The sequence below is a fragment of the Daucus carota genome, chromosome 1, assembly GCF_001625215.2.
Source record: "Daucus carota subsp. sativus chromosome 1, DH1 v3.0, whole genome shotgun sequence".
Classification (NCBI taxonomy): Eukaryota; Viridiplantae; Streptophyta; class Magnoliopsida; order Apiales; family Apiaceae; genus Daucus; species Daucus carota.
Window position 1 is genome coordinate 37,779,622 of NC_030381.2, and position 16,693 is coordinate 37,796,314.

Sequence of the window (16,693 nt, forward strand, 5' to 3'; positions counted from 1 at the left end):
ATATCATTCTACGAAAACAGTCTCTTTACTTCGAGTTAGAAATTAAATTTTGCGGATATTTTATCAATTTTGAGCATGATACAAATACATCAGTCTATTTTGATTTTTATAGCAGAACGGTTAAGACGAATAAGGCGTGCGATTACAAATTTTGTTCATTTATCAGCTCCCAAGTTTAAGCACTTACACCAAGGTCATGAATCCTTGTATAGTGAGGACCATTTATGTCTCAACTCCCATAGGCACAAGTCTAAATTTAACAAAAAGAACCTCAAATTACTAAATTTGCAGACAACTATACAAGAAATAAATGTTTTCAAGAATTGCACAAAAACCCTTCCACCCATGGACCATTGCTTTAGCCCCCATAGACAAAAACTTGGGTTTAGCAAAATAAAAACCCTCAAAAGTTGCAAACAAGCAAACACATTGTTTGATTGCATAGTTACAAAAGGAGGTAGGCATCTCTCCTAGACCCAAAATCTACATGGAAGACTCAACCATTACTTATACAATATTATTGTATCTATGTTTTGAAACCCCCCTAAAGGTTTGGGGTAATGAAGTAGGAACATAATAGGTTAAAAATACACACCCCTTTTGGCTTTTTTTATTACCTTGTCATAAAATTTTACATGGCAGAGATAAACAAGTTTATGTTGGTTTCTTGGCACCAAGAATGTACAACAACAAAAGACAGTGTTGTAACTTAGTTGTTGTTTTTGTTTGTGGATTTGTATAAGTTTTGATCTTGGATATTAGAAGAAAACTGGAATATACAAAAGGTTAGTGCAATTACAGGGTTCATTTTAATTTTTTTTGGCTTTATTTGTTGATTTACCCATCTTATTCTGATGTATGTGGTCAATGGTCTGTGTGTGTGAGAGAGAGGGGGAGGGAGAGAGATAGAGAGATGGGAAACATGGGAGAGAGGGGAGAGAGAGAGAGATTGTAATTCTTGGTTTTTGGGTACAAAACTTTGAGCTGAGGGGAAGAGAAATACTATAAAACTGTAAAAGATGGGAAGAAGTTGCATTACCACTTTATTCCCCCTCTAAAATATTTTGATCATTTGCTGTTCTCTCCACATACCATTATTTTCTACTACAAAGGAAAAAAAACACAGACACACACATGACACCCCCCCTCTCTCCCTATCTATAAGCTATACACACACATACATGTAAGTACACATGTGCACACACCTTTATGTCTACTACATTGTCCTCTTCTACAACCAGAATCTCATAGTATTACTTTCACGCATCACTGTTGTACCCTCTCTGCTTCTTCACCCCCTTGAGCTTCTTTGTTTTCTTTCTCATTTTCTTCTTTCCTTGAGGACCCTTTCATATATCTTATACTATATAACAGAGAACTTGAGCTCATAATCTTTGTAGTTTTCTGGTTTGACTTGTGTTTGGAAACTTTAAGAATGCTCAGAAACTTGGATTTTCATCTCTTCTTCAACTGTTTCATCTACATTACCTCATAAAAATCATTTCTTTTCATCTTCTCTTGGCTAACCATATATAAAGATTCAAACTTTCCTTGTTCTTGGCTTGTTTAATTGATGTAGCTCAAGGTTTTCTCCATTGGCTTCACTTAAACAACAATTTGAGGGAAGCCCAGAAGTTTACTACTTGCAGCTAGCTCTTTGTTTGTGCAATTAGTATTGTGTATGTATATGCAAGAAGTTTTGAAACAATGAGAGATGGGAACTGCAAGAAAAGCAAGGTTTTTTTGTTGCTAAAATGTCAAACTTTCCTCACCATTCAATCATTCATTAAGTAAATCTAAGTACTTGCATTTTCTGTTTTTTTACTGCAGCTTTCATGGCCTAAGACATTGGTCAAGAAGTGGCTCAATATCAAGACCAAAACTGAGGACTTCCATGCTGACAGTGAAGATTTTGTTTATGAAGGTGCTGCTCTCTTGATCCTATGCCTTTTAGTACTAGTTCAATTTTAGGGGGATTGTCTGGTGAGATCTTGTTTTCTAGCTGGTAACTTTTGTGGAAAAACATTTGGATTATAATGGGTTGTTCTGGCATTTGGATTTGCAGATTAAGATCTATTCTTTTGTTTTCTTCTTCTGTTTAATATGCAAAGATCTTGTTTTATTCTTCTGGGTATTCTTTAAGAATAACAAAAAAACTATTTGAATATGTGGGGTTGATTCAATACCAGTTCTATGATACAGCTTTAGCAACTTTATGTTTTCTCTTTTTCAGGTGGTGATCAAGAATGGAGAAACAATTTCTCAGAGAAGGAGGCATGCACCATCAAGAAAAGCAAAGCAGGTTCACTGTCAGGATGATACTATTATTTCTTTGGACCACAAACCCCACTAGATTTATAATTAAGTCGATAGGAAAAAATAAATTATGTTTTCTGTATGTCTTTTATTGCCCCCCACCCCCATCTGTTAGTGATTAAATTTAATCCCTGTTTTGTTTTGCACTTGACAGATAGATCAAGCAAGAAAAATTCTGACAGGTTTCGACGCGGTAAAATTGACCCTGATGCTGCCCAAGTTACTGATGTGAACAACTATAGGTATGTTATGTTCTTGTGATGAATGTTGATTGTTTGGTCTGTATCTTCGTAATTAGTGGTTTTAAGTATATTCTCTTCGAATTTGGATCCAGGATATTTGTAGCTACATGGAATGTGGCCGGAAAATCCCCACCAAGTCATTTGAATCTGGAAGATTGGCTACACACCTCTCCTCCTGCTGACATCTATGTTCTTGGGTGGGTTTTCGGTTTTCTTGATTTTGATTGTGACACTGCATCTTTAGTTTATTACCTTGTGCAGTTGTTGAGTATCTGATGACATCTTTGATCCATTTCACAATTAGGTTTCAAGAAATAGTTCCTCTGAATGCCGGAAATGTCTTGGGCACTGAAGACAATGGCCCTGCAAAAAAATGGTTAGCCCTCATCCGAAATACTTTGAATAGTCTTCCAGGCACAAATGATGGTTGTCGTACACCTTCACCCACCCCGGATCCACTTGTGGAACTAGATGCAGACTTTGAGAGATCAACACAAATATCATCATCTTTCTTTAGCCGCCGTTCTTTTCAATCATTGAGCCGTAGCATGAGGATGATGGGCAATGATGTGTCAATGTCCCAACCTCGACTAGACCGTCGTTTTAGTGTATGTGATCGAGATATGTTTGGGGTGAAATCAAGTAACTATGAAACAAGTGTGGGGTGGAATTGTTCCTCTGAAGAGGAAAGCGGTGATTCCCCCTGCAGCATTCACTATTCTCCAATGTCATACAGTGGGTCTGTTTCAATGGATGATGGAGATAGACAACCAGGGAATTCAAGGTACTGTTTGGTTTCCAGCAAACAGATGGTTGGAATTTTCCTCACAGTATGGGTGAAAAGTGATCTTAGGGATTATGTCCGGAACATGAAAGTTTCCTGTGTAGGTAGAGGACTTATGGGTTATCTTGGAAACAAGGTAAATTTTATTTTCTTTAACATGGATCTCGAAGACAAAGTTGTACAGTATTTGATTACTTAAGTTGGCAAGTTTGTTCTTTTCTCATTTACAGGGTTCAATTTCAATTAGCATGTCTTTACACCGAACAAGCTTCTGCTTCATCTGTAGTCATTTAACCTCAGGACAGAAGGAAGGAGATGAGCTCAGGAGAAACTCTGACGTCCTGGAAATTTTGAAAAAGACTAGGTTTCCTCGAGTTAATGGCTTAGGGGATGAGAATTCTCCTCGGACAATCCTTGAGCACGAGTAAGGCCCTCAATTTTCAGCTTGAATATTATATAATCCAATGGATAGCAGAAGATATCTTTTTCTTACTTATTACACTGATAGCAAATCTTTATTACACTATTAATAGGTTGTGTTTGCATTTGTGTAGTCGGATCATATGGCTTGGAGATTTGAATTATCGGATTGCTCTGTCTTATCGTACTGCAAAGGCCCTTGTAGAGATGCGCAATTGGAGGGCTTTGCTAGAAAATGACCAGGTAAATCAGGCAAATCAGCAAGTGTCATTTATGAAATATATCCAATTTATTACATTGTTAATTTGAATATCATGTGCCATTCAACTTATTCATTATCTGAACATTTTGAAATATGTAGCTTCGAGTAGAGCAGAAGAGAGGGCGTGTCTTTGAAGGCTGGGATGAGGGGAGAATATACTTTCCCCCGACGTACAAATATTCAAATAACTCAGACAGATATGCAGGAGATGATATGCACCCAAAAGAGAAGCGAAGAACTCCAGCATGGTAATTATTGTTTTGCGACAAAATTCTAAATATATTGTTAACATATCTACAGAGCACCTTAGATGGAAATCTTGAAGTTAATATAATTACAGCAAACCTAATCAGAATATGTTTATGAAGGTGTGATCGCATATTGTGGTATGGAAGAGGTCTGCATCAAATGTCTTATGTTCGTGGCGAGTCTCGTTTCTCAGATCATAGACCAGTTTACAGCATATTTCTGGCTGAGGTTGAGTCTATAAACCATAGTAGATTCAAAAGAAGAATGAGTTGTTCCAGCTCGAGGATTGAGGTGGAAGAGTTATTGCCATACTCATATGGATACGGGGAACTAAATTTCTTCCGAGATATGGAACAATACTGAGTGCAAGAGCATGCAAAATCTTTTGGACTCGTTTCAGCAGAGATGCAACAATATATCCCTTCAGGTAATACTTTTACAAAAGCAAGCAACAAAAATTAATTACTTGTTTTAATTGCATTGTCTAGCGATTTGTACTGATTTATACTGAAATTTAAGCAAGGTTTCATGTAATTTTACAATTGGCATGCGAACTTAATATAAACTTTTGCCTATATGAAATGATGTTAATATATACTGTACTTTGTGCCAATCAAAAGAATGGATGGAGCAATAGACTTAAATAGAAGATTGATCCTTTTGCTTACTTTCCGCATTTCTACTTCCAGAATTTAACCTTATTATGAGCATATCCTGGAGTTGGCTTCGCATATACCAAATCCTTAAAGTTCTTCTACCAGAAGTCTTCTGCAGCATATCAAGACCCATCGAAGCATGCATTAGGCATGGCGGTAATTCTAGTCGATTAGGTAAACAAAGTAACGCAATGTTAATTGTTCATTACTTCTTCACTCTTTAGCCTCTCAATATACTTGCAGGATTAACTTTGCCTTTCCCTGGTCTTCTTGCAGGATGAATAATAATTTGACAACACTACTGAACAAAGTATACTGAGATAATGGAGGAATAGAGATCTAACTTTATACTTAGAGATGATTACAAGAATGTTTTTTCCTCTCCTTTTTCTTGTAATGCAAAAATTAGTGGAATAATACAAAATGCAGTTCAAGTACAGTTTATGTTTATGAGCATGAAGCTTCATTTGCTGTTGATGTTGCAATAGCTAGCTTTAGAGTGGAATCTTACTGCAGAGAAAAAGCATTTCTGTTGTTTTTCATTTCTCTTTGGCCATCTGAAAAATCAAAACTCTGATTAAAACAGATATCAGCATGCACTTACTTTGATGTGCCAGGTTCTTACTGCAATGTCACTATACATCAAATATGGCAAGATAGGCTCCAGTTTCACCATTATCAGCTCTCATATAGCATGAAGAATGCTACAGAGTCCAGACATTGCTCTAATCATTATGCATTGCTAAATGGCACATGAAATTCAAACAATCAAGGGATCTTTCTGAGTACCATCTTTTTCGAGATTATAAGAAACTAAAATGAATACGCCAATAAAATCAAACATATCCGATATATCTAAAACATAATTAAAAATTCAAGTTAAATTTTCTTCTGTATCGTATTAAGTTATCAAACATATTCAGTATATCTCACGCGAGATATTCAAAACCTAACTAGGTACATACTTAGTATATCTCCTGCCTGGGCATGCATGGCATTTTGATTTCAAGGTGACTCTGAAATGTATGCAAACTGAAAAGAAAGAAAAGGACATGTCATAGTCTTACTTTTCCAAGAAAACCATCTACTAATTGAATTCAATAAGAAAATGACACATCAGTTCTAGCTGAACCCCAAGGCCAAAGTGACCCACAGGCCTCAGTGTTCAGGGTCATCCTGCTCTAGTTTAGCACCAGCTGAAATTATTAGAGCAGCAAGAGTAAATAAACAAAAAACAAAGTACACACTGTGTATAAATAAGTAGATAAAATGGAGTATAAAATAGCAAAACTTGAAAAGAAAGTGTGGCAGAGAAACATGCAATAGTCTAGAGGGGCTAGAAACAGAAACATTACCTAGTTAGTTGCTGTACAATTCCTTGAGATTATATATATTATAGGGGCTAAAATCTAAATGTTTTTTAAGAATCATACTGTAAAAAGGAAGAAATAGTAGAGACAGGAGAAATGGAAGCCATTTCACTTCATGTCTCCATTTTTGGCACATGTTTTGCTGGTTTTCTGTGTGTCAAATTACAACTTTAGTGCTAGTACTTCGGTCAAAAGACTCTGCCATTAGGTTCGTTTTAAATCAAAAGCGGTTCTCGGTAATTGGTATACATAAATTATTTTATTGTTTTTATTTAAAATTATAATCAATAATATTTGATTGTATAAATATTAATAATAATGAGACTCCTTATATATACATAAACTATCCAATTTATCATGTCAAAAAAGTTTGAGATGTATAGTAATAATATAATACTACCCTTCTCCCTTCACATGTTCACGACTCAAAATTCGGTTCGAACTCGATCAATTAAATAGTTAAATCATATATGTGTATTGTGAATCAATTTCAAATTCTGAAACTCAAAACGGAACCGAACTCCAACTTGTTAGATCAGTAAAAAATTAGATTAATAGTTAACTAATAATATTTATTATTCTAGTTAATCCTTTCATCTTTGTATTTTCGCTATACCTAAATGGCTTTTCTGATCCAAATTTCGTACATTTTTCAGTTCAGCTGGTAATAACTCGGCTAAATATGAATAAGCTGAAATGAACTCGTTTTGTAACAGAAGTACAATCAAATAGTTGAATTAAACTGAAAGCCGGCAAGAAAGAGACAACATGTTTGGAGAATCCAAATCAGCCATGAAACCTTAAAGGCTGTGTGGACTCTTAAATTACCTTTTCTTTATTAAACAGATGTGACATTTGGTAAACTCCTTTTTTAAAACACTACTACTGCAGTACTATCACTAATATTCTTTTATCTGGGAATTGAGAATTCCTAAGTTTTTTTCTTTATAATTAAGTTTAAATGATTAAAGAATCACAAGTGGAGATTCTTTTCGCCACCACTTTCTACAGCGATTTTAATAATCTCAACGACCATAAAAGTCCCAACATTACAGTTGTCAAAATTTACATTTGAAGTTGGGCCTGATCTTATTAAAATTCTAATCTGTGTAGGATTTTTTATTGGATTGATCCTGTAAGAGAACAAGCACATAAAATTCTTAAAGCCAGGCCGAACCTACTGAAAAGCCCATAAGAATATACAATCACAGTTAGAGCCCCAGTCCAACTGGTGTCCTATTTGGATGTACAAAATTTAGAGTAATCGACAAAAACAAAAACTCCAACAATTTTTTAAGAAAGTCTAGAAAATCCTTCATCTGCCTTATTTTCAATGATAATAATAAAATATACGTGTCTCTTTTAAAATTTTATGCATTATAAAAAAATTGGTTGAGTATATAATTTCTTGTCTATCTTTGATAATTGCACTAAATTAAATTGAGTTGTATGTATATGTATATTAGTCAGACATTCAAAATAGTATTTTAAAGATATTTAAAAATATAATTAAATAACTGTTTTCAAAAGGAAAAAGTCAATTATATTTTTTCAAAAGAGACATGCAAACTGGAACGGATAGAATAATATTTTAATAATGAGTTGTGGATAGGGATTCTTGAATATACAATCATGATTTACTCCTGCAGTCCCATTCATTTTCACACGTTTTTTTATACGTTATTTAGAAAAAAAATTAAAATAAATTATAGAATTATACTTTAGTGTGTGCCGTCCATGCCAATGTATATAACCCGATGGGAGTATAAGATAATTCCAGTGTTTGATTATGAGAAGCAGAAGTTGCTTCTGAACTTATGTTTTTCTCGACCCATTTGTGTTAATAGGTAAAAACATTCTAAAAGCTGAGAGTACTTTCTTTCAGAGCTGTACTTCTTTCCCAAATACTTTATTAATGTTTTTGTTACTCACTACTAATCCACTTCTTTTAAAAAAGAAGTTATTTTTTTCAAACTTGTCCAAACCACCCCAATCAACAAGTACTTCGCTCAAAATCTATTGTTATTGTTTGTTTTTTTTGAAATTGATATAAGATATAGACTTCAAGATTTTAATTGAAGTAAAAGTTCAGTTTTATAATTAGAAATTATATTTTTTCTCAAATCGAAAGTGAAAAAGCAAAAGCAAAATTTATTTAAAATTAAGAGCTTATCATTTAATCGAACAAACTTGAAGTAATATTGAGTAACAAACAAATAAATAAATATAAAAGAAAAACCTCAATACCAATTACGTATGCAGTTGTAATTAAAAATGCGGGGCCCTGTGTTTGTGCATGACTACTCACATGATCCATCACTATAAAGAAAAAGCTTCCAAAACTTCATGCGAAAAACTTCAAACCCTGACGTAGGACATTAGCTATGTTAGATTAACTACTTTTAGCAACCATTTATATATTTTGTTTTTCCAGGAAATTTAAAGAAATCACACTGAGTTTATTATCCATTGTAACAATAATAATTTCTTCTATATATTTCTAGACAGCTGGTCCTTTTCTCTTTTAAATTTTATTATTTTTAGGTATAATTGTTGCTGTCATAATTTTTTATTCAACTTATATCATATATACATTTTTCCGCACTATCCAAATTAGGGGAATTATTATAAGAAAATACATCCGGTGATGGCATTATTTTTTTTTATGTATGAAATTGTGAATCATATATTATCAGTAGTGGGTTAATAATTAATAAAATGAATATAAAATTATAAATTATATCTTCATTTGTGAATTGAATAAATAAAGTCGCCTACTGTCATGTTATATTGAAAAATTGTACCAGAAAAGAAATGTAAAACACGAAAAATAATATTTTCAAAATGAAATTCATATAGAAATGACAGGGTTGATATATGACGATGATGATGGTATTGAATAAATGAAGGTGTGATGTATATGATACGTATCTTAATTAGTTTGGGACTGTAAAATAATGAAAATTTTATTTTTATTTTTTTGAAACGTGCATCACGGGATATCAATATACTTATATAGAGGAGAAGCGTGGGGCGTGTAGATGGCGCATCTCAGATCGCTCCGTTCTATTTTTCTAATTTTCTAGAATTTTCGGATGAAAAATATCAAAAATTAGAACTATCTTTTTTAGTTTTGGGTATATTAGAAGCAAGTTTCAGAATCTGATTTTGTTTTAGATTATTTATAGAATATAATAGCTTGAAAGTTTTAATCTGATTTTGTTTCAGATTATTTAATTATGGGAAAGACAAATTATTTATGGAATATAGTAGCTTGAAAATTTTAATCTGATTAATCTGATTTTGTTTTAGATTATTTATGGAATATAATAGCTTGAAAGTTTTAATCTGATTTTTTTTCAGATTATTTAATTATGGGAAAGACAAATTATTTATGGAATATAGTAGCTTGAAAATTTTAATCTGATTTTGTTCAGATTATTTAATTATGGGAAAGAGTAGCAAACAAATCTCTCTGCACCTATAAATACCCGTATAGAACGTAGGATTTTGGATCATCTAAACACAACCTCCTCTCACAATACCACAAGTTCTCTTACTCGAATTTTAAAAGAGAAGCGATAGGCGTGCAGGTGGCGCCTCTCATATTGCTCCGTTCTATTTTTCGAATTTTAAAAGAGAAGCGATAGGCGTGCGGGTGGCGCCTCTCACAACGCTCCGTTCTATTTTTCTAATTTTCTAAAATTTTTGGATGAAAAATATCAAAAATTAGAACTCTCTTTCTCTTGCTCGATTTCTAACTCGGAGGTACAGTTCTTCTGCAACAATAAGTGAAGGTTGTTTATATAATATTAAAAAAACAAAGGTTGTTGCAAGCAAAAGTAGTTATAGATCATTATATTGGAGTCGACAAATCCAAACATGGGAAAAGAATATAGTCTTGACATGATATTGATGGTTGATATCAACAAGATAAACTATTAGTGATGTATGTTTGTTGGTTATTCTTTTATAATATTTGTTTTGTTCATTAGACATGTTTGTTGTTGTTAATTTTTATATGATTTACTTTGTATACAGGAAAAAATTATTCGTGCATTATCTGTTTGCTCCGTTCAAATAACTTTTAAGAGGGTAGTTATAGACGACTATCTCAAAGATTTAAGTTAGATGTTTTTGTGCACAATCAATCCAAAAAAATTGGAGGAAGGTGACAATGCAAGAACATGATTACTTTTTTAAAAAAAATAAATAAATTAAGATTCGTCATGCTTTAAATTGTTAATTAATTGTATAAATTTATTTTCATTTTTTCACCTTGAATTATAATCCAATTTTGCAATTTTATATATTAGTATTGGTATTACAACTAGATTTTTATAATATAAATTTATTTCATCCTACAAATATTAACTTTGAAATATTAATATACTTTTTATAGACAACCACACAATTATTTTATTCTACAAATATTAATGTTGATAGAGGAATTTGGTAATCAACAAAGATGAGGTTCACGGCCGGAATCAAGATCCGTGACGGTGGTTTTGGTCGCCGGAGAGTGGTGGTTATTTGTTTTAGGGGGTGGCTGAGATTAGGGTTTTGAGTTGGTCTCACGTGCTCTCAACTCATGATCCCCCAATGTGCCTACGTACCCCTATATTTATAGGGGATCAAGCCGTACGTAGTTCTATGGAACCAGGAGTCCTAGTTTGATCAGGACTAGGCCTCTTGGCGATAAGGTCGGAGATAGGCCGAAGGCCCATCTTGGAGAATCCTACTCCTGTTAGAATTAGTCTTGAGTATGACTACCTCAGACTCCTAATCCAAATAGATCACGGATTCAACGATATCTCCAGTACGAGAGATAGCATCTACCACGACTCTTATGGAGAAGTTATCTGGGGGAGCCATGACTAACCCCTCGAGGTGCAGGGACACGTCCTCACCTCTCGGTGAGGTCTTCATCTTCAAACAAGGTAGACAAGGAGCCGAATTACACGATCGTCTCAATCCCCCGATGAGGGCTAACTCACCAGAATACAGGATCCAGACATATGATCGGCCTTCGTGTTACCCCGGAGGGCCTTCAAGAGCCATGATCACCTCAAGCCCCCACACGAGGGTTAACTCGGCAGATAGCAGGATTGAGGATTGTAGATCATGCCCGGATGAGCCCGGGAACTATCAGATGAGCCTGATAACTACCAAATGAGCTTGGTAACTACCAAATGAGCTTGGTAACTAGTCTTCATATCCCTCGGAAGGGTCGTCACGGAGACTCACTCATCCTCTCTCTCTCATCATGTATTTCATAACTATGCCTCGTTTGAGTCAAAGGACGCGCCCTGATAGGGAGGACGTGTCCTTCCCAATTCCCGTCTTCATCCCTGTTTACTGGACAAGAGACCGCACTCCCCGGGTTATGTCCGGAGGAGGGCGCGTCCTCCCCTCTACATGGTGTACAAAAACGGCTACAACACCTCGGAAGAGTCGTCGTATCCCCCGGAGGGGTCGTCATATCCCCCGGAGGGGTAGGTCTTCCTATCCCCGGAGGGGCGGTCTTCGTCTCCCTCGGAAGGGTTGTCTCAGCGAATGTACGCTCTCCCATAGGAAGAGCCTTCTCACAATATGTGTTTACATGTGGGAGCGACCCCTGAGGGCGCGCCCTTGCCTTCGCCGTCTCGTCCCATCGACCACTCCAACAACACATCAGACAGGTCCTTCTTTAACATGAGGTCGCGCCCCCGGGTAGGCGAGGACACCCCGTTAAAGGCACGCCCTTGGTCTTCATCTCATGGTCAACTTCTTACAAGGGACGCGCCCCCTCGGTCACCTCCGAAGAGGGCGCGCCCTCCTCCATAGATTACACGACGTGGGTGGACGGAGGTCGGTCGCGTCTCTCCATCAACACTCTCAAGTAAGGCGTCCCTCCTTGTGACTCGGAGGACGCGTCCTCTTCACGCAACACCAATGGTCGGTCGCATCCTCCCTTTATAAGCAGGAGGACGCCTCCTCTTCACGCAACACCAAGGGTCGATCGCATCCTCCCTTTATAAGCAGGAGGACGCGTCCTCTTCATGGGACACGTGTGACCTGGAGGACGCATCCCTCCTTCCGATGCGGAGGACGCGTCCTCTTCATTAAGATACGCAACATCGGCGGATCAGTCACGTCACGGAGGGCTGCGCCCTTTCGTTCAGACTAGTCTCTTCAAGGGTCGGTCGCGTCATTCCTTTGTAACTCGGAGGACGCGTCCCGATACCTCATATAGGACTCTTAGCCCAATTCATGTGTTACTAAGTACATATCCGGCCCAACAAGGACCTAGCCAAATTTGGCTATAACAAGTACTCCCCAAGTTTTCTTGATATTGGAGATATCAGGGAAATTTTTACTCCATACCACACATCCTCTTCCGAGAGCGCGTCCGTGCATAGAGGCGCGACGTAAGCCACTTCTATTCCTCGATATTCCAAGATGTAGGTTGTGCACAAGCCTTGCATGTATACAATGTCGATGTCTTTGCTCATTTTGCAAAGTGGATAAGCATGAGGCTAGCGCATCTTTATGATGTGTTCATAAGTAATGAGGAACCTTTGTGTAGATAAAAGGAAACAGGGGGCGCGGCCTATCTGTCGTTGACAGTGGCGCATCTTCGCTTATTCCTTCCAAAGGGCACATTTAACCATAACATTCGCGCTAATGAACTTCAACAAAAGAAGGGCGCGCCTTCGCTGTGCGAAGGTTTATGGCTATTTTTCAGCCTTACTGTGTCCATGGTACCTAGGAATAGTATAAGGCGCGACTTACGGAATGGCGCCACCTTGTTATAACATGACCCCTTTTTTTATCTTTTTAAAGAATTGCCTAAGCAGAGGGCGCGGCTGATGGCACTGCCTTGCAATATTTCTTTTCTTTCAAGGACTATATAAGCAGAGGGCGCAGCCTTACTTGTAATATGGGCTCTTTTGATCTTTTCCAAGGATTAAGTAGAGGGCGCGGCCTTTGGCGCAACCTTACTTTTTCACGCGTGAATCACTTGCTTAAGAAAATCAAGAGGACCACTCCCCAGTCCATACATCTTCCCATATGGGGCATCACGAATCTTATCGTGGTTTACATAACTCCGGTGCATCGCACAGGTCCCAGAGCTCATAGCTCAATGGGGAATTAATAGTATAAAATGTTATCCAGAGCATATCATGGATATGTAAGATCCAGAGTGTATCATGGATGCGCAACTACAGTATCCAGAGCGTATCATGGATATGTAAATAATTATAGCATCCAGAGTAGATCGTGGATGACATCCAGAGCGTATCATGGATGCGCTAGTATCCAGAGCGTATCATGGATAATTAGGTAACCTCTGAAAGGCCTTAAGTGTATCATGATCAAAGACCTCGCAGGTATCATGCTACGTTCCTGTAGAACGGAGGGCGCGCCCTCATCAAGATGGACAGCTCCTTTAGCATGTTGGACTTGCCCTGCGCTTTATCATGTATATGACTTAATACTGATGGTCAGTGTTACCTCATGACGTGCCCTGTTAGGGGAAGGCGCGTCCTCCCAAATTATCAACCCTGGAAACATGACTTTGGAACTCGGGGTGCGTCCAACTAGGAGGAGGCGCGTCTTTGAAGCATCTCCCTTCTCAACCTTATTATCCTGGGGGCGCGCCCTCATGCGCTTCCTCAAGTGATGAGTACTTCCGAGAGGGCGCTCCCTAGGGAGGGACGTGACCTCTTCAAGACTAGTGAGCTCCTTCCTGAGTATGTTTGTCTTCACAAAATATCATATGAAGCAATTAATGCATCAGACATACCAGAGGGCGCGCCCTTTCAGAGGGAGGCGTGCAATTCGTTCTTTGATAGAATACTGGTTGGATATGGCGTACCCCTTTAGGAGGGCGCGTCTTGTTGGAGGAAAGTGCGACTACTCCTCACGGAGAAGAGGTGTATTCCTCATAAAGGTAACACCATATTACCTGTGAATTTATACATGTAGTAGTCTTAGGGAACCAAATATTGAGGGAGTTTAGTATTTACCTGAGGGCGCGCCCGGTCAGGGGAAGGCGCGCACCCTTACGACTTTTCGAGCTAGGTTCCATCTGAATAGCTCGCCCCCCGTAACTTTCCCTAGAGGCGCGCCCTGGCAAGGGAAGGCGCGACTTCTTCGAAAATGTTAAAAGGTGCATCCCTCATGGTGGTGGTCGAACACCACGTTACCTGTAGTTTTCAACGTGCCATACTTCTAGAGAATGCAGTAACGAGGAGGTTTAGAGTAGAGTTTACCTGGAGGCGCGCCCTGTTAGGGGGAGGCGCGCTCTTTGAAACTTTTCAAGCTTCGCTCCATTTGAATAACTCTCCGCTCGTAACTTTCCCTTTCATATCATTATCTGCGGTCAGGTCTTCAACACGTGCCTCTCGTGAACCTCAAATTACTTGCTCTGGGGAGGGCGCGCCCCTTCAGAAAACCGTTGAGGCTTCCAGGGAGGCGATCTCCTTCTCGTAAAGACTCAAACCACAACAGACTTGTTAGCAATAACATGCGAAAGCATTGTGAGAATCTTACCCGGAGGTGCGCCTTCTTCGGAGATGTCAGGGAATTCATTCCTCACGGTGGTAGTCGAGCACCACATCATTTGGAGGTGTACCCTGTCCGGGGGGAGGTGTACTCTGTCCGGGGGAGGTATACCTTGTCCGGGGGAGGTGTACTCTGTCCGGGGGAGGTGTACTCTCTTCGTAGGTGTTAGGTCTCCGAAAATCGCATCCTTCGCTGACTCCCCGGTCCAGAATACCTTGTTCGCATATTAGGTTACCTCCTAGAATTTCGTTGATGATCGTCCTCCTTCAAACTCCCGATGGAGATATCGTCCTTTTCTGGAGAAGTAGATGAAGGTCTCCTCTTCTCTTGTGTTCTAGCCATCGCCCTCCCGGAAAATGCTCCGCCTCTACGTGCGAATCTCCGTCATGTGACATCTCTTCCTCCTAAGATGAAGATCTTGAATAGCCCCTCCTTCTAGCGCCAATTTGTTGATAGAGGAATTTGGTAATCAACAAAGATGAGGTTCACGGCCGGAATCAAGATCCGTGACGGTGGTTTTGGTCGCCGGAGAGTGGTGGTTATTTGTTTTAGGGGGTGGCTGAGATTAGGGTTTTGAGTTGGTCTCACGTGCTCTCAACTCATGATCCCCCAATGTGCCTACGTACCCCTATATTTATAGGGGATCAAGCCGTACGTAGTTCTATGGAACCAGGAGTCCTAGTTTGATCAGGACTAGGCCTCTTGGCGATAAGGTCGGAGATAGGCCGAAGGCCCATCTTGGAGAATCCTACTCCTGTTAGAATTAGTCTTGAGTATGACTACCTCAGACTCCTAATCCAAATAGATCACGGATTCAACGATATCTCCAGTACGAGAGATAGCATCTACCACGACTCTTATGGAGAAGTTATCTGGGGGAGCCATGACTAACCCCTCGAGGTGCAGGGACACGTCCTCACCTCTCGGTGAGGTCTTCATCTTCAAACAAGGTAGACAAGGAGCCGAATTACACGATCGTCTCAATCCCCCGATGAGGGCTAACTCACCAGAATACAGGATCCAGACATATGATCGGCCTTCGTGTTACCCCGGAGGGCCTTCAAGAGCCATGATCACCTCAAGCCCCCACACGAGGGTTAACTCGGCAGATAGCAGGATTGAGGATTGTAGATCATGCCCGGATGAGCCCGGGAACTATCAGATGAGCCTGATAACTACCAAATGAGCTTGGTAACTACCAAATGAGCTTGGTAACTAGTCTTCATATCCCTCGGAAGGGTCGTCACGGAGACTCACTCATCCTCTCTCTCTCATCATGTATTTCATAACTATGCCTCGTTTGAGTCAAAGGACGCGCCCTGATAGGGAGGACGTGTCCTTCCCAATTCCCGTCTTCATCCCTGTTTACTGGACAAGAGACCGCACTCCCCGGGTTATGTCCGGAGGAGGGCGCGTCCTCCCCTCTACATGGTGTACAAAAACGGCTACAACACCTCGGAAGAGTCGTCGTATCCCCCGGAGGGGTCGTCATATCCCCCGGAGGGGTAGGTCTTCCTATCCCCGGAGGGGCGGTCTTCGTCTCCCTCGGAAGGGTTGTCTCAGCGAATGTACGCTCTCCCATAGGAAGAGCCTTCTCACAATATGTGTTTACATGTGGGAGCGACCCCTGAGGGCGCGCCCTTGCCTTCGCCGTCTCGTCCCATCGACCACTCCAACAACACATCAGACAGGTCCTTCTTTAACATGAGGTCGCGCCCCCGGGTAGGCGAGGACACCCCGTTAAAGGCACGCCCTTGGTCTTCATCTCATGGTCAACTTCTTACAAGGGACGCGCCCCCTCGGTCACCTCCGAAGAGGGCGCGCCCTCCTCCATAGATTACACG

At 39.3% G+C, this 16,693-nt stretch overlaps 1 protein-coding gene across 1 annotated transcript; it reads left to right on the forward strand.

Moving 5' to 3' along the window:
- The first annotated feature begins 829 nt into the window (after positions 1-829).
- LOC108211673 (type I inositol polyphosphate 5-phosphatase 4) lies at positions 830-5,400 on the forward strand. Its single transcript, XM_017383338.2, has 12 exons — positions 830-1,737; positions 1,831-1,924; positions 2,234-2,302; positions 2,471-2,558; positions 2,651-2,755; positions 2,863-3,478; positions 3,573-3,766; positions 3,897-4,005; positions 4,124-4,272; positions 4,393-4,700; positions 4,963-5,103; positions 5,206-5,400. The coding sequence occupies exons 1-10, from the start codon at positions 1,708-1,710 to the stop codon at positions 4,634-4,636; spliced, it is 1,698 nt and encodes a 565-aa protein (XP_017238827.1). The 5' UTR covers positions 830-1,707; the 3' UTR covers positions 4,637-4,700; positions 4,963-5,103; positions 5,206-5,400.
- The last annotated feature ends 11,293 nt before the right edge of the window (positions 5,401-16,693 follow it).